This window comes from Sinocyclocheilus anshuiensis, unplaced genomic scaffold, assembly GCF_001515605.1.
Source record: "Sinocyclocheilus anshuiensis isolate Anshui unplaced genomic scaffold, SAMN03320099.WGS_v1.1 scaffold552, whole genome shotgun sequence".
NCBI classification, from domain to species: Eukaryota; Metazoa; Chordata; class Actinopteri; order Cypriniformes; family Cyprinidae; genus Sinocyclocheilus; species Sinocyclocheilus anshuiensis.
The window spans coordinates 717,420-741,225 of record NW_015554362.1 but is presented as its reverse complement, the minus strand read 5'-3'; the positions used below and the strand labels follow the sequence as shown (position 1 = coordinate 741,225).

Sequence of the window (23,806 nt, the reverse complement as noted above, 5' to 3'; positions counted from 1 at the left end):
AATGTTTTTTGGCTATTGCTACAAATATACCCCAGCGACTTAAGACTGCTTTTGTGGTCCAGGGTCACATATAATATGCAATATGTCTATAAATATATGAATTAATCCAAGTATTGCTGATAGGTGTGATGTATAAGTGCTTTATAAATAAGATTCTTTATCATTCACAGGTATCTGCACTGAAGAAACCACTGTCCTGCCATGTCGAGCGGCTATAAGCCAGATATCCTGTGGTCTCCCCATCACGCAGACCGCTATGTGATCTGCGACACTGAACTCAGTCTGTATCGGATCGGACCTGCAGGAAGCTCGGAGACCAAAGCCGGTGCCCTTCCGCTATCAGAGGAGACCGCGGCTACGCTGCTGGCCATCAACTCTGACACCCCGTATATGAAATGCGTGGCCTGGTATCCCAAACATGAGCCGGAGTGTTTGCTGGCTGTGGGACAGGCCAACGGCCGAGTCGTCCTGACCAGTCTGGGACAGAGCCATAACTCCAAATGTAAGGAGCTGGTGGGTAAAGAGTTTGTACCCAAGCACGCCCGACAATGCAATACACTCGCGTGGAACCCGGTGGACAGTAACTGGCTGGCGGCTGGTTTGGACAAACATCGGGCTGATTTTTCCGTTCTCATATGGGACATAAGTAGTAAATTTTCTCCTGAAGCGGTTCCAGCTGAGAAGGTTCGTCTGTCTGGAGACGTGGACTCTGGGTTGGTGGTGACCAAACCGCTGTACGAGCTCGGTCAGAACGATGCATGTCTTTCTCTTTGTTGGCTCCCTCGTGACCATCAAAAGTTACTCCTGGCTGGGATGCATCGAAATCTGGCCATCTTTGACCTCCGCAACACCAGCCAGAAGACGTTTGTGAACACCAAAGCCATCCAGGGTGTAACGGTGGATCCTCACTTTCAGGATCGCGTTGCGTCCTTCTTCGAAGGCCAGGTGGCCATCTGGGATTTGCGGAAATTCGAAAAGCCGGTCTTTACTTTGACCGAGCAGCCCAAGCCTTTGACTAAAGTGGCATGGTGTCCCACACGCATGGGCCTGCTGGCCACGCTCACGCGGGACAGCAACATCATCCGGCTGTACGACATGCAGCACACGCCCATGCCGTTCGGCGACGAGGTTGAGCCCACCATCATCGAGCGCAGCGTCCAGCCCTGCAGCGAGAGCATCATCAGCAGCTTTGCCTGGCATCCGTCCGCCCAGAACCGCATGGTGGTGGTGTCGCCCAACCGGGTCATGAACGACTTCACGGTCTTCGAGCGCATATCGCTGGCCTGGAGCTCCACCACGGCGCTGATGTGGGCGTGCGGGCGGCACCTGTACGAGTGCGCGGAGGACGCCGGTCAGGGGGTGGCCGCTACTGAGAAGGACATCGCCACTAAGATGAGGGAGCGAGCGCAGTCGCATTACGGCCACGACACCGTCCAGGTGTGGAGGAACCACGTGCTGGCCGGAGGAGACGACCCGCAGCTGAGGTCGCTCTGGTACACGCTCCATTATATCCTTCACTGCAGCGCTGCAGCATTACAGGAGACGATTGAACCTTTCAAAGCATATGTCAAAGTTATTGTTGAATGTTTACCTAAAAAACTAACTATTTCTCATTGTTTCAGGATGTTTTGCTATTTACTTGACTCATATAATAATATAACACATAAATAAAATATATTACATTATTAATTATATATATAATTTTATTATTACTATTATATATATATAATCATTATTATAAGTTACAATATGTATTATATCGAATTATTATTTACATATAATAATAATTGTATTATTATTAGTAGTAGTAGTAGTAGTAGTAATATATGGTTTATTTTATTATTTATATGACTATATATATATATAAACTTTTGAATAGACAATAATAATTATAGTAGTAATAATAGACTACTGGTCAAAAGTTTGGGATCAGTAAGACTGGTAATGTTTTTTAAAGAAGTCTCTTATGCTCATCAAGGCTGCATTTATTTGATCAAAAATACAGAAAAAAACAGTAATCTTGCAAAATGTTATTACAATATAAAATAATGGTTTATATTTTAATATCCTTTAAAATATAATTTATTTCTGTGATGCAAAGCTGAATTTCTATCAGCCATTACTCCAGTATAAAGTGTCACATGATCCTTAAGAAATCATTCTAATATGCTGATTTATTATTAGAATTATCAATGTTGGCAACAGTTGTGTTGCCAAATAGTTTTTGGGAAACTGCGATACTTTTTTCAGGATTCTTTGATGAATAAAAAGTTAAAAAGAACAGCATTATATATATATACTGTAATTTCACTTGAAACTGGACATTGTTAAACATCAAGAAATCAATTTTAACAACTGAATTAACATTAAATTATTTTGAGAAATGTTCATGATTCTTATGTATGTATTATTTGTAAATCCATGGATCGATTGTTTTTTTTTGTTGTTGTTGTCATATTCTTGTCTATATGGTGTTGTTCTATTTGATATCTCTATATTTCCTATGTAAGTTTTACTTATGAAGCAGTACACTGAAAATGTGGAGCAGAAACAACAGAGCAATAAACAGTCGCTCATCTACTCAGGCATCAAAAACATCGTCAAGTCCAGCTCTGGTAAGTGCGAACGGCACAATATCCGATCACATTTTCTGTGAACATTATTGTGTATTATTGCTCTGTACAGTAGAAGTATTTCTCATAGACATCTGCTAAAAGCCTCAGTCAGCCTCATGGTATCTGACACTGGAGGCCCTCTAAAGAAATCTCATTCTCTCAGGCACTACAGAGACACGGCGCTGCTGGTCGGGTTCAGACAGGCAGACCGATGTACCGCGGTACCACAGCGAGGAGCGCAGTCTGGCCCTGCAGCTATGTGGCTGGATTGGTCGAGGGCCCGACATCGATGTGGAGCCCTTCCTGAAGTCTCTGGAGCAGGAGGGCGAGTGGGAGAGAGCCGCTGCTGTCGCCCTCTTTAACCTGGACATCCGTCGAGCCATTCAGATTCTTAACAAAGGAGCTTCAGCAGAGAAAGGTACGTGACTGGACTGGAGGAACATTGTGCTGCCAGTGACAGTGACTATAAATCTCACAATCTCACAAAATGTGCCAAGAACCTGCCCTTGTCTTTTCTTACCCCAAAATCTAAAGGGAAAAAAAGGAATTATATTTTGCAGCAAAAATTAAGCATATTTTAAAGATTTTTTTGCACAGTGATGTTATTTTCATATCAAGTAAGCATTTTCCTCCATAGTTCTTATTATTGTACTGTACTGTATATACAGTATATATATATTAGAGAGAGAGAGAGAGAGAACATCTCAGTGTTACTTAAATATCATAAATATACTATTCTAGTTTTTGTTAATATTTTGCGTTTATTTTTATATTTTGTTTTTCACTTTAATTTTAGTAAAAGTTTTAATTATTAATTTTTTTTTAAACATCCATATAGTGTTTATTAATTTTTATTTATTAGTTTTTTTTTGTAATTCAACTTTAAATGAAAATGACATGAGGTTGTTGTTTTTTTAAATGTAAATTTCCCTTTTTCTTTTCTTAATTTGGGTAGAAATCTTACCTGGACACGTTAGTGCCACTTCAAAATGTATTTATTTTTTTAACAGATGCCATACTTTCTTTTTATAATGTGATGACCAATTTTATAAATGTGCTATTTTTCTACTGTTTTTACTAGTGTTCACACTAAAACTCCAGTCTGTAATTTGACATCAAAATATAATGCACAGTAAAAGATGCATAACTAGATACATAATGAGTGTACAAGGTGTGAATTGGAGAAAAGAAGCCCTGATATCTGTATAAAAATGCCTCTATTGGCTGATAATGATATATAATTGATCTCTATTAGGGAGTCATTTAAATTGGAGATGACAGCTGAACAATTCTGAATAACTTGTTTATATAGAGAGATAGATGTTCATGTTCCCCTAAGGATTTACAGGAAGTCCTGTCCTCTCTGTACATTTGGATGAATGTTAGAAGGACTGTGTGAAATCCAGGCAAGACAGAAACACGCCATCTGCTGCCTGTTTGCAATCAAAATTGTCCTTTATATACTGACAAAATGACAAAAGCATGGCTTACGTTACACAATGATAGCCGTTTAATATTAAAAGCCCTAAAGCCGCAGATGCATACAGCATATGGGGCTGTATGTTTATTATTCATAATTGCCCGTTGTTTGGGCTTAAAGCATAATTTGTTTTGGCTTTGGGAAAAAGATCTAATCTTTTATAATCTTTACAAAGGGTGTGGGTTTTTTCTACACCTACTGCCATAAGGCTTTTGTCTTTGCATTGTGTTTTGTTTGCACTTATCCAAATGTCATATATTGTTCTTTCTTCCTTAGAACACAAAAGTTCCACACAGTTCTTTTACACACACACACACATATACATTTAACATATTAAAATTTTTGTCATTTTGTTGGGTTGGGTGAGTATTTTTAAATATATGTTTATATATATATATATATATATATATATACTGTAAAAATATTTATTAATAAATTTTTTTTGGTTTTAGTTTATTTATTGTTTTAGTACTTCAAGTTAAACTTATTAAAAATGTTTTTAATATATATTTAATTTTATTTCAGTTAAAATTTATTTTAAGTAACAAAAATGTTTTTTCTTGGTTTTAGTTTTAGTTAATTATAATAACCTTGATCTTGGACATATACAAATGCATCTTGTTTTCTGTTTCCTTTATGTTGTGCTCAGGTGATCTGAACCTGAACGTGGTGGCCATGGCTCTGTCGGGCTACACTGATGAGAAAAACTCCCTGTGGAGAGAGATGTGCAGCTCTCTCAGACTCCAGCTGAAGAAGCCGTACCTGTGTATCATGTTTGCCTTCCTCACCAGTGAACCTGGCGCCTATGATGCGGTCTTGGTATGTTTATAAAATGTATTGTGCTTAAAGGGTTAGTTCACCCAAAAATGAAAATTCTGTCATTAATTACTCACCCTCGTGTTGTTCGAAACCCGTAAGACCTTCATTCACCTTCGGAACACAATTTAAGATATTTTTGATGAAATCTGAGGGCTCTCTGACCCTCCCATAGACAGCAAGGTAACTACCTTCATCTTCGGAACACAATTTAAGATATTTTTGATGAAATCTGAGGGCTCTCTGACCCTCCCATAGACAGCAAGGTAACTACCACGTTCAAGGACCAAGAAAAGTACCAAGATGATCGACAAAGTAGTCCGTGTAACTTCAACTGTAAAGTTACGAAGCTACGAGAATACTTTTTTGCGCAAAGAAAACAAAAATAACGACTTTATTCCACATTTGCTTCTCTACTGCGTCACTTGTGGACGAGCGTTCACGAAAGTATCATGACGCGAGCGTGTGTGGACGTTTCTGGACCTTTAACGTGGTAGTTACCTTGCTGTCTATAGGAGGGTCAGAGAGCCCTCAGATTTCATCAAAAATATCTTAAATTGTGTTCTGAAGATGAACGAAGGTCTTACGGGTTTCGAACAACACAAGGGTGAGTAATTAATGACAGAATTTTCATTTTTGGGTGAACTAACCCTTTAAATTAATATTCAGTGTTGCAATGAATTTACAATATGCAATTGTAATTACTGTACATTCAGGTCAGTTCTTTAATAAAAAGTGTGTTCTCTGTTTTCTAGTATGAGAGTCGTGTGGCTGTTAGGGACCGGGTGGCATTTGCATGTATGTTTCTAAATGACGCTCAGGTAAGACCCGCTCACCCCTGAGCTTATCCAGGTCTCATTGATGTGCACTAAATAATATACTGTCATTTTTTTCTCCCTTAAGTTGCCTCGTTACATAGACAAGCTGACCAATGAGATGAAGGAGGCTGGTAATCTGGAGGGCATCCTGCTGACAGGACTGACGAAAGATGGAGTAGATCTTATGGAGAGTTATGTAGACCGAACCGGAGACGTGCAGACGGCCAGTTTCTGCATGCTCAAAGTAAGTGAATGTCCAGAAACTGAACAATACATGATAAAGACAGCTACATAAGAGAATAATCTGCTCTCGGGTGGATGGATGGATGTTTGGAGTCGGTTTAGTTTTTTTGTTGTTGAAAGGAGTACAAAATACAGTAAAAACAGTAATATTGTGAAATATTATTACAGTTTAAAATAACTTTTCTATTTGAATGTATTTTAAAATGTAATTTTTTTCTGTAATGCAAAGTAGAATTTTCAGCATCATTACTCCAGTCTTTAGTGTCACATGATCCTTCAGCAATCATTCTAATTTAAGGATTCTCTACTCAAGATACATTTCTTATTATTATCAGTGATGAAAACAGTTGTGCTGCTTAATATCTTTGTGGAAACTGTGATAGTTGTTTTTTTTTTTTTTTAGGATTCTTTGATAAATAGAAATTTCAAAAGAACATTTATTTGAAATAGATTTTTTAAAATGTCATTAGAAATGTCTTTACTGTCACCTGATCAATTTAATGCATGCTTGCTGAATAAAAGTATTAATGTCTGTCAGAGAAATCTTACCCTAAACTTGTGAACGGTGGTGTATATTACAGAAAGAAAAAAAAGGAAAATGCAAACAAATTAAGATGTTCATTAGATGGATAGATAGGATGAATCAAATTTTTGTACATTTACATTTATGTATTTAGCAGGTGCTTTTATCCAAAGCGACAAAAGAGGCGCAAAAGCAATTTGTCAAAGAGCCAACATATATACGTAATATACAATGGCAGGTTTATTAGACAACTAGATTAGAAAGCAAGCTAGAGAAGAGAAATGTTGAGAAGAAAAAGAATTGTCACTGTGTGTTGTTAAACCAGGAAAACTGATGTGGATTCAGGTCTGCCTCACAGTTTCCAGATGAGTTGGTTAAATGTTGATTTGTGTGCTGTTTGTTGTGGCAGGGCTCCCCAGGAGAGGTGCTGAAGGACCCTCGGGTGCAGTGCTGGATCGAGAACTATCGCAACCTGTTGGATGCCTGGAGGTTTTGGCATAAACGGGCTGAATTTGACATTCATAGGAGCAAATTGGATCCCAGCTCAAAACCACTTCCACAGGCTAGAATCAAGTTTCTTTCTGCCAGTTGTTAAGCTTTGCATGCATGATATAATCACTGATGAATTTATATCGGTCAGTATTAGTGATTTAAAAAAAATAATCGATCTGATCGATAATTTTATAAAAATCACTAATACTGACCGACATGTATAGCTAGCTTAGCAAATGGCTGCAATATAACAAAGAGTGAAAAATTTAAGGGGGTCTGAATACTTTCCGTACCCACTGTATATCATGATTTAAATATAATTTTTTGTTGCATACTTAATCTTGCATTTTGTCTTTATGTTGGCTAATTCTGATAATATTTTTTTTCTTTTTCTTATTTGTCCTGATTCCTGTACATATGTTCTGTGCAGGTGTTTGTGAGCTGTAATTTCTGTGGAAAGTCTATATCATACAGCTGCTCAGCGATGCCTCATCAGGGCCGTGGATTCAGTCAGTACGGGGTCAGCGGTTCACCCACCAAGTCAAAGGTCACCAGTTGCCCTGGCTGTCGTAAACCACTTCCACGCTGTGCCCTCTGCTTAATGAACATGGGCACTCCTGTGTCCAGCTGCCCAGGTAACAGACGGATCATTTAAAGTTCTTCAATTATGATACCATAATGTAAACATGTTCAGTTCACTCATCTCGTCCGTCTTATCAGGCACAGGAAAAGCAAATGAGAAAGCCGATCTCACACGAGACAAAAAACTCGCACAGTTCAATAACTGGTTCACCTGGTGCCACAACTGCCGGCATGGTGGTCACGCAGGTCACATGCTCAGCTGGTTTAGGTAAGAGTCATATTCACCCATATTGTGCCATTTATTCGATGACCTTATAAATACAAATACACTACTGTTCAAAAGTTTGTTTTTTTTTAAAGAAATTAATACTTTTATTCAAAAAGGATGCATTCAATTGATCAAAAGTGAAGATATGAAAAGATATTTATAATGTTACAAAAGATTACGATTTAAAAAAAATGCTGTTCTTTTGAACTTTCTATTCATCAGAGAATCATGGAAAAAATGCATCACAGTTTAATATTTCATAATATTGCTGTTTTTACTGAATCAAATAAATGCAGCCTTAAAAGACATCTTTCAAAAACATTAAACATTTGAACTGTGGTTTATAGTATTAAGTATAACATTTTCTGTGCCATTATATTGTCTTTTCTTTCAGAGATCACAGTGAGTGTCCCGTGTCGGCCTGCACCTGTAAATGCATGCAGCTGGACACCACAGGCAACCTGGTGCCTTCTGATAGTGTATAAAGGCCTTTCTGCCTTTGTTTTCCAACGTAAATCTCCCAAATGACTAGAAACCAGCTACCAACATTAGTTCTGTAAGTGATGATGGCAAAGTTCTCACAGTTTCAGAAGTTAATGACGAGCATATGTGTCTTTTCTGAAGTGATTTGCACACCTCACTGGTATTGAAGTTGACGACAGGTGCTCTATTGTCACAGGAACTAAAGCAGTTACCCATAATTAAGTCACCCACCCGCGGGCAGTTGTGTGTCCTGAGACGTCCGACCTTCTCGAGAAAGAATCCATGTGAATGTCTGACCTATGCATTTGTGGTCCAGTAGCAGGAGATTCTATGAATAAAACTATTTCAGTATCAACTTTAGAGACAGGGACAATAATTTCAACCTGAGGAGTTTGAATGCATGTCAGGAATGTTTTGTTTATATCTTAGAAAGTGCTTTCACACGGTCCATAAATACTATTTGCCTTTGAGTTTAGCAATTCATATTGTTTTATTGTTATGTATTTATTGCATATTACTCCATACCACACTGAACCTCGGTCAGCTGATGAAAATTTAATTTGTTCAGAGATCTACAATACAGTCAAATGATCTTCACTGGAAAGTGGTAAAATTTCTATTGTTTGTTTTAAAAATTCCTTTTAACAAATAACACAAAGTGATTTTTGCAGATTTTTGTTGTTTAAAATATGTAGGTTTAACGTTAGTTCTGGCAAAGTGTTGCAATTTTGGATCCAAAGGTAATGCTGTTTTGTAGTGCTTACCTTAATTTATCGCACAATCAATGCAAATTTAACATCCTAACTATTTAAATGATTGTGTCTGTATTTTTTGAAAAGCAAAACGAACTTCCATTGAGGACTAATGTTAAAACATTTTTTGAAGGAGTTTTGAATGCAGTATTTTTTTTCCTTTATGCAACCAAATAATGAGACATTTTGTTTGCTTCAATGAGATTAATACAGATTTTCAGTTTAGTGAACCATGATGAAGATATGCAATAGCAGAAATGAAGAAATAAACTGTTTAGATCAAGTTTAAAATCTTTACTTACTGCAAAAAAAAAAAGAAAAAAGAATGGTGTGTGAACATGTCTGAGTCATAGTTCGCCCAGAAAAGCCTATTTTGGAACTATATTTTAGGACCATACCAGGTTTTTTTTTTGTATTGTGACATTTTCATGACAATAAAGCCATTGAGTTTGTAGTGCTAAGATCAGAAATACAATTCACGTTTCGAGACATGTGACTCATGACATTTCTGTTGTTTTTGTGCATAGCTATTTTGGGATTCATCACAAGTAATATATATCGTAAAATATGGTCTGTGGTTATCGTTACTTGTCGAGACTTTCACGTTTTGTTCCGCAACATAAATTGCAGCCATACCTCCAATTCACTTTTGAGCTATGGCTGTAATTTATAATGTAGAACAAAAAAAGAAATTCCTGAGGGAACCCCATGACAACAGTCTTTCCTTGGAGAATTTGGATGGAAACTGTGCTTTGTCATGAGAACTAATAGCATGTTGCTATCAATGGCATCAAACTGAGCTTCAGGCCCAATGCCATTTTGAGTCTGAACAAGAACACAAATGAGGAAGAGGGGAAGGTATTCGGTTAATAATGACTTCAGTGTTGGCCTGTTTCTCACACAACTTAAAAATACATACAACAACTTCCTTCTTGTATAGACAACTCTCATGATGTTTTTTTTTTTGTGTGCCATTTTTAGAGCTCAACACAGTCACTATGAGCTTTTATGTTCATTGTACGGGTTTGGAACGACATGAGGCTGAGTAAAGAATTACTTTTCTTGAACTACTCCTTTAAGATAATTCAAGTAATGATTCCCAGAATGTAAACAAAACTCCTACACTTTCTCTGTTCAGAATATGAGACGACATAAAAACATTCCACAGCTCCAAAGCGGTGTCTGTTTTCCACGCAAAACTAAACTCCTCCCCAGCTGATAATGCAGTGATCTCATTGGCTCTTCGCTGTAAGAAGGAACGCATAAGCCAATAAGCAACGAGCAGCGCTGGTCTCCGTTCCAATCAGATTCAGCGTGCCGTGCCTTCCGCCCGCCCACTGCCTTTACTGCAACACATCTGTCAGCGCAGGAGCACTGGAGAGTTTGGACCTGCGTCTGAACTTTGCGTCCACTTAGATTCAAAGTTTTACAGGGAACGACATACTCGTACGCGCACAATTGGTTAAGAGGAAGCGAAATGTAATAATAGCTCGGCTTTTCGCATGAACACGTTTTCAGTTCTCGTTCTGGAGTTTATTATTGTGTCCCGTGCGCATTTACGCATCAAGTGCAACAGTAACTCCAGACTTCTGCCAGTGTCCCTCTGAGATGGAGTGATCAGACGAGATCAGCTTCATTCTCCTCTTCAAGACACAGCAGAAGTCCACCATCATCATCATCACATGCTGCAAATATGAAGCAGATCACTAAGCCCACCAGGATCCCACCAGAGAGTCACTTTATAACAGCAGGGAGAGGTACGCTTAAATTGAACCTGCTTAAACTCCTGTTAATGAGTTTGTTTGGTCTTAAACTCTTTACATATGATCTATAACTAGTATTTATCATGTGAGCTTGATTTGACTGCATCTTCCACATTGGATATTTATTGATTACACTTTCCTTCCTAAGGTTTTATAGATATTTTATGATCTGAATAGTATCTGTTATATATGTGCAGTTAGGTTTAAATCACTGAAGAAGACAAAGTTGTTTAATTATAGTCTTTGTGTAAGTAAAATGTTGAGCAATATCATTTGATACAGATTCACTTGCAGTCAACTGTTTAAGAACAGTTTGGCAGAATTGTCAGATCCTGTACAAAGACAATTAGAAATGATTAGGAAAAAACATAGTAATAAATGAAAGCCCTTATATTATATCAAAGTTAGGACCCAACCCAACCCTAGACCCACTAAGACCCAGATCCAGAACAAGATTAGACCCTTGAGACCCCGATCCAGTCCAACACCACATTTCTGTGGCCATCAGATATCTCAAGACCTTGAGATAAAGACTGTAACTTTGTGTGTGTGTGTGTGTGTGTGTGTGTGTGTTATGTTTCTGTAAAAATAGCATTAGTTCTCTGAGTTGTTACGTTTTAGGGCCATGTAACTTTCTTTCTTTCTTTCTTTCTTTCACATTTTAAATCATTCAGCCATAAATTCTGGGTTTTTCAGAAAGATACAACATGTTTATAGCATATGAACCACAGACCACTTCATGGACTATTTTGTGAAGTATCATATAGTTTCATTTTATTGCACTGCTCCTTGGACTTGATTCTGATATGTCAATAGTGGCATTCAGCATTTATATTTCATAATATTGACATAAAGCTGCATGATCAACCTTTGTCCCGGTCAATCAATTTTCTACACAGCTGTGCAATTTTGATTTGTATCATCAATATCCCATATTCATTTATTTGTTAATTTGACAGGAAGTTGTGTAATAAGTAAGATATTATACAATCAGATGATCATTATCACAAAACAAATCTATATTTTATTTAGCAAAACTGGTTTATTTTTCAGTAATAAACCTCTCACTCGACATTATTCATTATGTATCACACCTTTGAACGTTTTCTCAGATGACATGCACGTCTTTGCTGTAGTCACACTTGCTACGTTTGGAATAACACACTAGCATGCTACTCTTCTGCAGTATGCAGCACAGTATTTTCTGTATGCATGGAATTTCAGAAGAACCTAATAGGAATACTGTATCCCACAATGCAATGCTCTCAAATTGACCTTCCATTTCGAGTGTGACAGATGAACTGGAAGTGACTTCAGTCTTGACCTTTACAGCTGATCTGTTTGTTGATTTCTTATTTGATTAGTCTGACAAATCTTCATATATTTTATCATTTTATTTTATTACAAGATTGAATATTTTTTGTTTCAAGTCCTCTTGGGAAGTTCATATTTATGTGTTGAAAAGTCTTAATTATGGCGTCATGTGCGTTCAAGTCACTTTGATCGGAGTAAGATGGCAATGCACCTTTTCTACAAAAAAAAATAAGCAATATTTTTATCTCTACTTCTACAAAATGATGAATAAAGAATGGGCATCTGTGTTTCTTTTTGTGCATTTTTATTCAATTTATCAAGTTGCTTTAAAGGAACACTCCACTATTTTTGAAAATAGGCTCATTTTCCTTTACAGCTGATCTGTTTGTTGATTTCTTATTTGATTAGTCTGACAAATCTTCATATATTTTATCATTTTATTTTATTACAAGATTGAATATTTTTTGTTTCAAGTCCTCTTGGGAAGTTCATATTTATGTGTTGAAAAGTCTTAATTATGGCGTCATGTGCGTTCAAGTCACTTTGATCGGAGTAAGATGGTAATGCACCTTTTCTACAAAAAAAAATAAGCAATATTTTTACCTCTACTTCTACAAAATGATGAATAAAGAATGGGCATCTGTGTTTTTTTTTGTGCATTTTTATTCAATTTATCAAGTTGCTTTAAACTTCTGTAGTTATATCGTGTACTAAGACCGAAGGAAAATGAAAAGTTGCAATTTTCTAGGCCGATATGGCTAGGAACTATACTCTCATTCCGGCGTAATAATCAAGGGACTTTGCTGCCGTACCATGGGTGAAGCAAGCGCAATGATATTACGCAGCACCTAATGATTCGTTTCCTGGATTTTGAAAACGGTAAAACTCAACTGTTTAACTCTAGGGGAGTTGGAAAATGAGCCTATTTTCAAAAATAGTGGAGTGTTCCTTTAAATGGTTATGTATTCTATCATTATTGCATACTATCGTATTTTGCACATGCAGCTTTGCTATTTTTATTGTAAATGAAAAAAAAAATCTTCAGATTTATCATCAATACAGAAGCTGGATTCATTGTGTCTGACATGTCAGACATGCCCCCAACTTGGAAACTCAGGGCTTAAAGAAAGTTTTCTCATAATTAAAAATAATGTGGTGTCATTTATGTGCATTGATCTCATAAATACGATCTTTCCGACACACCATAACTCCACACCTCTTGCTGAATTAAACAAGCAACATCATGTGACAACAATGTAGCACACTGCTTTTGGAGACATTTATAATGGCATTGTGTTTTACAGTACATACTAAGTAGGAACTATACAGTACATACTGCACACTATTTAGAGTTAGTAAACTAGTATTCCATTCTGAACATGGCCATTGTCTTATCTACTCGTTTCATTGTGTTACCGATTGTTCACAAGTGTTTCATTGTGCAAGTTCAGCAAAGAATCTCAAAAACAACTTTTTGACTGTGATTCACATTTTTACGTCTCATTCTACTACTATTGTCTAAACCGTTCTGGCCAGGCCGGCTGTACCTATTAAGTCGGACAGCTCTCTATCTCCCGTCCTCATGGAGTGCCTGATGCTTGTGTAGATTTGCATTTGAAATGCTTCTCTTTCACACAAAGACCTTGCAGCTGCCTCGCTGCAATCTGCAAGTGAATGTAGTGCAGCCGTCCCCCAACAAGTGCATTGAGAAAAGGTGTGTGTACTGGGCTGAAAATGTTTCAGAGTTGATGGTTATCATTCAGACTGCTTCAGTGTTTGAGGACTGTACTGTAACCAGCCGTGCTGCGACACATCTGATAATGAGTGTCACTTGCTGAGTTGTGTTCTTTCGGTACAATGATGTAAAACAATGAGCAGAGGGTAAACTGACAGTGCCATTTTGCCTTCTCTTTTGCATAGGCTTTGACATTTGTGTTTGCAGAGCTGGAGCAGAGAGCAAACACTCGCAGGAATTGCTCTGTGGGCTGCATGCAAGCGAGTTGTTTTGAATTTCAGCTGTTGGTGCATGTGTGTACATGCATGTGGGAGCAGTTGGATGGATTTTTGGGTGATTTTTGGGGACCAAAAAATTAGCAAAAAAAAAAAAAATTCACATAGATTTACACTGACAGAGGGACCTGAGCCATATCTAGAGATCAGAATATCATAAGAGACTTGACTTAGGTCTGTAAACAAGTACGTTTTGCATGGTCAAACACTAGTCAAATTTTCTTTAGAAAATGTAAATATGAAGTTTCTGTTACTTCCGTTTCCATCATAAATACAATCTGTTCTTGTTCTGTTTCAGTACAGTTATGACAGTGTAGGCAAAAGCTCATCAGTTTCCAGTGACACCCACCGACTTCCTCTCCGTCACTGCACTGCAGTAATGTCTCATGTCATTGTCCACTGCAGACATAATCAAGAACGCCTCTTCTTTTCTCACAAGCTCGATCAGCCAGTCGACAGCCGCCCTCATTGGACAAGCTGCCTGAGCAGTACCTAATTGGACAGTGGCCGCGAGAGCCGTACCAACCCCAGGCGTCCTGTATGAGTGATAAAGCCACACAGGTGAGTCAATGTCAAATGCAATTTGTTTTACAGTTCACAAATAGTACCCCCTAAAATAATTAGACACTTATGATGTCTGAATGCCATTGCATTAGACAACAAAATATCAAAGCTGCATCTGCAAACCATTGATGTGAGGCCTTTTCTCAGAACTAACTACCCATTTTTCTTACAGTACTAAGAATTTAAATTGACAGAATTTACAGTACTTAGAATTTAAAATCCCCATTTTATGAAATGTTTTGCTTGAAAAGTGTTTTAATGCAGTGATATAGATATTGGGACGTTTCCAACTCAAAATCAGCTTGAAATGGTGTTTGCAACCAATTTAATTTCCATAATCAAGTTAAAATCAAATTAAACAAGACAACAAGTTGATTTTGTCCGTCAGGAATTGATTTATTTCAAAAGTGGGCGTTGCATAACAGAATAGAGCCAAGAGAGCTGAAAAATAAGAGACCAGTGACGTAAATGGAAAAGGAAAGTTGTTGCAGAGATGGTGCAAATGATTCCGTTTTTTTATGAAAGATTACAAAGACAAATATGTATTAATTGGAATTTGTGCACCGATGAATCAACCAGAGACATTACACTTCAAATGGCTGAATGTCATTGCATTAGATAACAAAATTCCATTAAAATACATTGATACTTTTCCCTGTAAAACTAACTTTTGTCATCATTTTTGCTCAGTGACTTACTTATACAAATGTAATACTAGTATTTCACAAACACAAAGTGACCAATGCTAATTTTGAGTTTTATTTCTATTGGTTTATCACTAAAAAATAATAGTTTTTTTAACCATCTAGATTGAAAAGTTTGCTTACGTGCTTCTTTCTTTAAAATAAATGACACTTGTATGCTGTTTCATTTGTATTTTAATCACATTTAGTTATTTAGACAATTCACACAAATGTGAACCAATTTCATTTCCATAATCTGATGTTTCCAAGTTAAATAGGGTATTAAAATGTAAGTTTTATCAATCGGAGATTGATTTATTGATTCACAGTGGATATTAACAGAGTGGAAAAGGATTTATATGTGTATATACATATTATTTACATTTTTTATTTCGTTTTTTTCAGATATTAGCATTTTAGAACTTAAATAGAATTTTAAATATTAATTGGGAAGATTTAAATAGAGAAAAAATATAGAGGCATTTTCAGTACAATTTATATTTGACAGTAAACAGAAAGGAAAAGTTAAAAAAAATTATGTCATTCGCTGTAGAGGTGATGCAAATTATTAAATTGTTGATTTAAGAATTTTTCATAGTATCTAAAATAACGTGCACCAATAAATAATTTACAATAAGACCAAAAACATATTTTTGTAGTATCTAAATAAACATGCACCAATAAATGCAGGGTGTCCTTAAAAAGTAATAAAAGTTGATCAATCAATTTAGAGAAAATTAAGGCCCTTAAAAAGTATTAAAAAGTCTTAAATGCCATTTTCCAAGGTATTAAATTTTGTATCATCTTTTCATTATGTACGTATATTTGTCCGAATAGTGGGGTTCTGTGTATTTTATTTATGGAATCCCGCAAGATTTGACGTCATCGGTTACGGCTCTCACTGACTGACTGCGCCGCTGCGTGATAGTGCGGGGCTTGTTGATCCCGCTCACGCTGAATTTCTGACCATTACCGCACGCTCCCATCTGCTCCCACGATTTTTGTGTCCGCTCCCGCAAACATTCTAATATTGTATATAATTTTCGCGCAGGCCGCCGCTATCAATATGTGGGGTATTTAAATCCCCTTTGAATGAGCGCTCGCAGTCGCAGTTCACTTTCACTTTCGATTTCGCGATCGCGCGTGCACTGTGTAAAGGGACCACATCCTACGATAAAAGATATTTGTCAATGAGCTCGGGATCTGTTGAGCAGCAATTCCTCCAACATCTTGTCAGTTATCTCTCCTTACTTTTGACCCGTGATTAGTCAAATCTGACTTCTGCAGCTCATGTTGGATGCAGGGTTGTTGTTGTTTTTTTCCACGAAATTGGGCTGCTTTTAAACTGTTGCCATGGGTTGATTTTCCCCAGTGGGTTAAAGGTTTGAAATATTGCATAAATTACATTTGGTTGAAATGCTTGTACTGAAACATTTTGCATTCTACCTGTAATAAAACTGTGCTAAATGTTTTGGGCCACACTTGTAGGAAGCATTTGAGCTGTGTTTATGATAAATGTACATAACAGTGACTGTAAAATATGTATTTTAGGGATGGAAATTACATTTTTATATTTGGGACATGGTAATTGCGCTACTTTGGGCTGTTTTTTTTTACGGGCATGGGCTTGGGATGCACAATTAAAATAATGTAATAGTTGTGATCATTATTTTCCCTTCCATGATCATTCAGACACGATCAGGTGCAGTACTGACACTCAGTCAAGTCTGCATCAAATCAAGCACTCCGTAATCACAGATAAACTGTCTGATCAGTCAGGTGTTTGTCATGAGAAGTGTTCCACAAAACAGCTATGGTTTGAGTTGATGTGACAAATACATCTTTTGAATATACTGTGTGAACTCATTGCCTCGTTAGCTCGGAGAGCTTTATTTTCCCTCCTCAATAAGTTTTGTCAGTTGTTTTGTTTATTGGTCTAATTCTTGTTTCTTGGGTTGCATTGGTTAGTCACTCAATTAATTCTCTTGTGCTTCGTTCCCCCCCTTCTGAATTATGTTGTATTGACAAGGAGTTATCACAAAGTAAGTCTGTTTAGTTGCGCTATCTTACAATCAATATATAGTAAATGTAAGTTAAAGTGTCGCCGATGTAACCGGTTAAAACTTGGAGTGGCGATGAGGTCTTAAAATGTATGGAAAGAGTCTTAAAAAAGGTCTTAAATTTAACTCCATGATTCCTGTATATACCCTGAAATGATTCACAATAAGACCAGAAATGCCTTTTTGTAATATCTAAAATAAATAATTCACAATAAGACCAGAAATGTCTATTTAAGTAAGTACATTTGATTTCTTTTTGACTTGAAGTGTCCAAATGGAGCCAGACAGTGTATACTGAAGGCCGGCTTTGCTCGTTAGCTAGCTGTGTGGTTTCTGATTGGCCGAAATGGTCATCTGTGTGTAATGAAGTCTATTCTTACTGGCTTTTGTTTCCTTTATTCATTAGTATCATGAAGTCTTTGACCGCTCAGTGGTTTAGCTCCGCTGAGACCCCTCGCCTCCCCTGAAACAAAGCCGTCACAAAGGCCCGATGTTCGGTGGCAGTCTGCCGTTATAGAAGGTTCTCTCTGGTGTTGTGTGGAGTGAATTCTTTCTGGAGGTGCAACAGTTTGCACCTGTCGCTCTGTGTGTGTTTGTGTGTAGGTGTGTGCACACGCTACCTAAGGCTTGAGAGCACATGGCTGTGTGTCTCTGCACCACCTGGCGCTCTCCGACAGCTCTTTGTGTGCCTGCGCTGAGCTGCCTGCAGTGAGAGCCATACATATGCTAATATCTGATCCGGCTCGCAGAGGCCTCGCGCTTCCAGAGCGGCCCAGAATGTCAAAATCAGCCTGTTTCTCTCAACATCTCTCTTCACGCCGAGGCTCTTTGTTGACTGTAGCAGCTTTTGCCATTGTTTAAAGTGCTTGGCGAATTAATGATTGGTGTTTAAAAACTTTTGTTTTACTGTTTTCTTAGTCAACATGAAATCAGAATTGACCCTGTTTACTTCTTTACAAAGATGGCATTCTTTGTTCATTTATTCACCCTCGCCTTGTGAAAAAGAACTGCATAGGTATTTTTAAAAGCTACTTGCAGATAATATAATATTCATGAACATGCCTTAAAGTCTTCATTCACCCTTCCATAAATGAAGGCCTTAAAAACGTCTTAAATTGGAGCAGACAGTCTTAAATTCCTAAAATCATGGCACTGCGTACACGGCAAAATATGAATATCTTCCTCAGTATTTTTGCTGTTTTCCAATACAAATATCTAAACGTCCTTAAATCAAAATACATTTACTTGAGATGCAAATTGAAGATATAGTATGTAAGTCTTGTGTTCTGAAAAAATGAACAAAATTAGGTGAGTTTATGCTTAAACATGAACAAATATCTGTCAGATATCTGTAAGAAAACTTGTTTTCCTTTTAAATTAAGTAGATTTTTCTGAACCTGTTGGCAGATATTTGTTCATGTTGTTCATTTTGATCATAAGACTTCTTATGTCATTTTTTCCCTTCTCAAGTAAATGTATTGTGATTTAAGAATCTTTAGGCATTTGCACTGAAAAACAAGAAAACAAGACAAATTTTATTTATACGTTTTTTTAGAGTGTGCACCTTCTTAGTCCGCCGGTGGTCAACAATCAGCTCTTTGGTCTTCTGGGTGTTGAGTGCAAGGTTATTGTTGGCACACCACGTTGCTAGATGCTGAACCTTGTCCCTATAGGCCATCTCATCATTGCCGCTGATCAGGCCTACCACCGTGATGTCATTTGCAAACTTGATTATGGAGTTAGAGCCATGCACAGGTATGCAGTCGTGGGTGAAAAGGGAGTAGAGGATTGGGCTCAGCACACAGCCCTGTGGTACCCCAGTGTTTAAAGTGAGGACGGAGGAGGTGTGGTTACTGATCCTAACAGACTGTGGTCTGTTGGTGAGAAAGTCCAGGGTCCATGGAATAAAACAGTTGAAACATTTATAAATATTCCTCCACCCTTCAACTTAACTTCCTTAGACGTTTATCAGCTGGCATACCACAAAACAGAAGACATTCAAGAAGCCTGGAAGTTCAAGTTGCAACATGATACGTGCAGGTTCAATCGAAAACCAGTATCTGGAAAATGATGCACTTTTTTGTGGTTCATATTGTCCATCTTCTGTGGCTGTCTTGAGCTCTGGGTGTCGTGGTCGGTCGAAGCAACACATGCTGTTTGCCAACCTCAAATATCCTGTTGTTTCATGAAAAATTCACATATCTAGTTTGCATGACTTCAAGAATATATTCTGTATAGGACATTATAGTCAGCATTTGCATGGTGACCATGTTTTAACCATATTTTAATCTTGTTTATTGCAGACGCCTGGCTTTTGGCCTGAGGATGGAGGAGAGGTTATTGTACACAAACGCTCGGCATCATGGGGCAGCGCTGACCATCTCATAGAGGTATGCATGAAAATACACACAGGCAGTTTTTGCACATGAAAAGTATTTCAAGTGATGGGTGGTAATGTGTTTATAGACATACTTTGGGCGTGTTAATTGGCCTCTTTTCCCATAATCATCCTCAAACATACCCACATATTGTGTCTTGACTTGCCATTATTGGCTCGTGTGCACCTGCAAAGTCAGTTTAGGAATCCCAAGCTGTGGCGACATAAACATCTCTTCAGAAAGCTCACTGCGCGGTGTTTGGTGAAACCTGTGAAGTTAGATATAGCTATTAAATATGGTTAATTGTAGGTCATGTCATCTAGTATACAGTAGTCATCTGGTGTTGGGCTGCATGGGTTGAGTTTAGATTTTGTGTCAGCATTTGTTTCTTCCTTCCATCTGTTGCTAATGGTAAAAATGTGATTTCCAGATTGCAAAACTCCGTCAGCAGCTCCAGCGCAGTTTGCAGGGCAGCCACAGTATCAAGGAGAAAGAAGAAGCGCCGGCCCAGGTACTGTAAATCGACTTTTTAGGGTTTGTTCTGATCTTTAACCCTAGGAATTACCCCTATGAAGTAAATTTTTCTAAGCAATTAGAATATTTGGTTGTTTATACTTTTGAAAAGTAGTATATATAAGTTTGGAGTTTAAAATGATTTTGAAAGAAGTCTCTTATGCTCACCAAAGCTGCAGTTATTTTAATCAAAAAGCGGTAAATACAGAAATATTGTGAAATATTACATATTAAAACTTTTCTATTTGAATATATTAAAAAATTTATTCATATGATATGATGGCATTCAAAGGAACAGCATTTATTCAACAAAAAAAAATATTTTGTTACATTATAAATATCTTTACTGTTAATTTCTATAAAAAAAAAATCATATTGACCCCACATTTTTGAATGATTTGTATTTAAAACATCATCAGATAAATCAGAACAGATAATTCTATTTTTAAAAATTCTGTTTAAATTCTATTTAAAAAAAGTAAAAATACAAAATACGAGAGCAGCGTTGATTTGGCCCGCCATACCATATCACAAAAGAAAAGAAAAAAGTGAGGAAAAAACATACCATTGAAGCTTATGTTCATTTCTCATTTTTATTTTTGCTTAATTTTTCCATTGAAATGTAGGGGGGAAAAAAGTGAATTTGATTGAAAAAAATAAAAATGTATTAATGTTTTTGTTTATTTAAACATTTAATTTAATTTGTATAATATCATATAATATAATATAATACAATATTTGGATATAATGCAACATTTGCTGCATTTTTGGCTCACGACCCTTTGATCACTTTAGATTTTTGGTTCTTCGTGTTTGTAGGTTTGGGCACCTCTGATGTATATATATGTATATGTATGTATGTGACCCTGGACCAAAAAAACAGTCATAAGGGTCAAATTTTGAAATTGAGATTTATGCATCATCTGAAAGCTGAATAAATAAGCTTTCCATTGATGTATGGTTTGTTAGGATAGGACAATATTTGTCTTGAGATACAACTATTTGAAAATCTGGAATCTGAGGGTGCAAAAAAAATCTAAATATTGAGAAAATCGCCTTTAAAGTTGTCCAAATGAAGTTCTTAGCAATGCATATTACTAATCAAAAATGAAGTTTTTATATATTTACGGTAGGAAATGTACAAAATATCTTTATGGAACATGATCTTTACTTAATATCCTAATGATTTTTGTCATAAAATAAAAATCGATAATTTTGACCCATACAATGTATTTTTGGCTATTGCTACAAATATAACCCAGCGACTTAAGACTGCTTTTGTGGTCCAGGGTCATATATGTACTAAATACATTCTTTATATTCAAATACTGATTACAGAAACCATCTAATACGTATGAAGTTAACTTGTTAAATGACATAAAACAGACTTTGATCTGATTTTACATCCAACCCCTGGAGATCATGTTTATATATTAAAGTGTAGCCTCTGGCGGGCTCATCTAAAACATTACAGGGAGGACGTTCTCATTATCAGCCTGTACATCTTGCTGTAAAACATGTTGTGTATTTAAGCCTCATTCATCTGCAAAACAAGTGAGCCTGTAACTTTGAAATACTCCAGCGCTGCAAAGAAATTGGTGCCAAAAAAGAAATGTGCACGTAAGCGTTGTATACTGAGCGGACCGCAGATGTTTCTGGTGCTATCAGACGTCTGGAAGTGTAATGGGCTGCAAAGCTGTTACAGGAAAAGTCCACCAAAAAAATGAAAACTTTTATTATGTACTTACCCTCATGTTAAAAACCTATATGAACTGATTTTCCTATGAAGCACCAAAGATGTTATGCATTCTTATGCATTCAATGAAAGTGTTTATTTTTGATAATCAGGCTTCAGAAGACTTGAAATATAGTGCACAAGTCATAAAGACTACTTTTAAGGTCTTTTTTGTAGTTTTGAACATGAAGGTGAATAAATAATGATGAATTAAAATTTTTGGTTGGAGGTTTTCTTTAAGCCGTCTCATGAAGTGTAAATCTTACCCTGTGATTGTTGTGTCCACCTCATGTACCAGCGGTATGGATAACTCCAATGTGTTATCATGAAGTGTGCTATCATGTTCTGGATTGGCACTAAAAAAAAGAAAAATGAAAATATCAATAAATAATAACAAAAACTATTTATTTTGAATTTATTAAGTCATTAGTTATTCATTTATTTAAAAAAGAAGGTTTTCAAATAACATATAAATCACTGAGCAAGGACACATATATATATATATATATATATATATATATATATATATATATACTGCAAACAATCATAATGTATGCAAAACATCCAGTATGAAAAACCATAAATGATCCTAAAAACAAGCTTCATTTTCTTTAAGCAAAATGTGATTTTGATCTTTTGGGGTGAAATTTGATACTGATTGTTTTTGTGAGATTAACCCATAGATTTGATCAATTCAGACTTGGACATTAATCAGGTTACTGGTGCTTTTTTCCAGTCAAAGCGGCTCTCTGCTTCTTCATCTAATATGGTCCTTTCCAGACCCGTCATTTGTCGAATGCCCAGCTATAGTGACTGTGTTAACCAGGAGCTGGAGAACGTCTTCATCTGTGAAGACTGGGGGAGAGAGGAGGAGAAGGTACAAACACACACAGGTTTCAATCGAACATTTCAATAGTGTGACACTTTAAAATGGTTTTTTGCATGTTTGTCCTCCTGGTTCAGGCTTTGGAGGTGCGGGACGGCGGCCGTGCTCCTGTTCCTCCTCTTCATCACACACACATCTCCTGCAGTCCCTGTTACTGCTGCTCTCCTGCTGCGGACGCTGAGAAAGGTAGCGCTCGTTCAGTCGTGATGACTGAAACACAGTATGTTTGCAAGGGAAGATTTGTTTAAATAAAGAGCTTGATTTGTCCTCTCAGATTACAGGTGTGGTTCACCTCTGCCTCAGTTTTCCAGCTCTCCCAAACCCAACAACAGTTACACATTTAAACGTGAACCTCCCGAGGGCTGCGAGAAAGTCAAAGTGTTTGAACATCTCATGTAAGTACCATTGACTGCGTTACTGTAGATTTTGAGAAGACACTTTGCTTACTATTTTTTTTTCTTTTTTCTTTTTTTTAACCACATTTTTAAAATACTCGTCCTGTATTTTTGTTGTGCGCATCCAGAGATCATGCTTTGGTTTTTGTGTTTGCTGATAAAACAGCTCAGTGAGCCTCCATTTTTAATAGCTTCAGTTTAGCACTCAGAAGCACTTGAAGCATCATGCTTAGACATGTTTTTCTAGCATATGCTATTTTATACTCTTTTATATATATATATATATATATATATTGCAAATATCTCAAAAAGATATATGTATATATATTCATATAGGCATGTATAAACATTTATACATATAACTATGCTTCTTGATCTTCTCATATTATTATTTTTTCTTTGTAGCACTTGTAGAACACAAGGCTTTCCCATT

The 23,806-nt window shown here is 36.8% G+C and overlaps 2 protein-coding genes across 3 annotated transcripts in view; both read left to right on the top strand.

The window, feature by feature from the left end:
* Positions 1-9,240, top strand: part of LOC107671474 (WD repeat-containing protein mio) — a 10,479-nt gene extending 1,239 nt beyond the window's left edge. Inside the window, exons 2-12 of one of the 2 annotated variants that reach the window (XR_001632204.1) lie at positions 171-1,507; positions 2,517-2,615; positions 2,779-3,033; positions 4,745-4,914; positions 5,667-5,732; positions 5,815-5,973; positions 6,905-7,057; positions 7,418-7,622; positions 7,708-7,837; positions 8,232-8,393; positions 8,517-9,240. Coding sequence is in view for 1 of the 2 variants with exons in the window: in XM_016464402.1 (XP_016319888.1) it covers positions 202-1,507; positions 2,517-2,615; positions 2,779-3,033; positions 4,745-4,914; positions 5,667-5,732; positions 5,815-5,973; positions 6,905-7,057; positions 7,418-7,622; positions 7,708-7,837; positions 8,232-8,322 (2,634 nt within the window). In the remaining variant the exon portion in view is untranslated. Of the gene's footprint in view, positions 1-170; positions 1,508-2,516; positions 2,616-2,778; positions 3,034-4,744; positions 4,915-5,666; positions 5,733-5,814; positions 5,974-6,904; positions 7,058-7,417; positions 7,623-7,707; positions 7,838-8,231 lie in introns of both variants that reach the window. The other variant, XM_016464402.1, reaches the window with a different exon arrangement.
* Positions 9,241-10,433: 1,193 nt separating this feature from the next.
* The window catches only part of LOC107671403 (glucocorticoid-induced transcript 1 protein-like), a 17,861-nt gene continuing 4,488 nt past the window's right edge, over positions 10,434-23,806 (top strand). The window contains exons 1-8 of the mRNA XM_016464319.1: positions 10,434-10,829; positions 14,599-14,720; positions 19,770-19,856; positions 20,275-20,355; positions 22,829-22,969; positions 23,056-23,164; positions 23,253-23,373; positions 23,779-23,795. Of these exons, the coding sequence (XP_016319805.1) occupies positions 10,766-10,829; positions 14,599-14,720; positions 19,770-19,856; positions 20,275-20,355; positions 22,829-22,969; positions 23,056-23,164; positions 23,253-23,373; positions 23,779-23,795 (742 nt within the window). The 5' untranslated portion in view covers positions 10,434-10,765. The remainder of the gene's footprint in view (positions 10,830-14,598; positions 14,721-19,769; positions 19,857-20,274; positions 20,356-22,828; positions 22,970-23,055; positions 23,165-23,252; positions 23,374-23,778; positions 23,796-23,806) is intronic.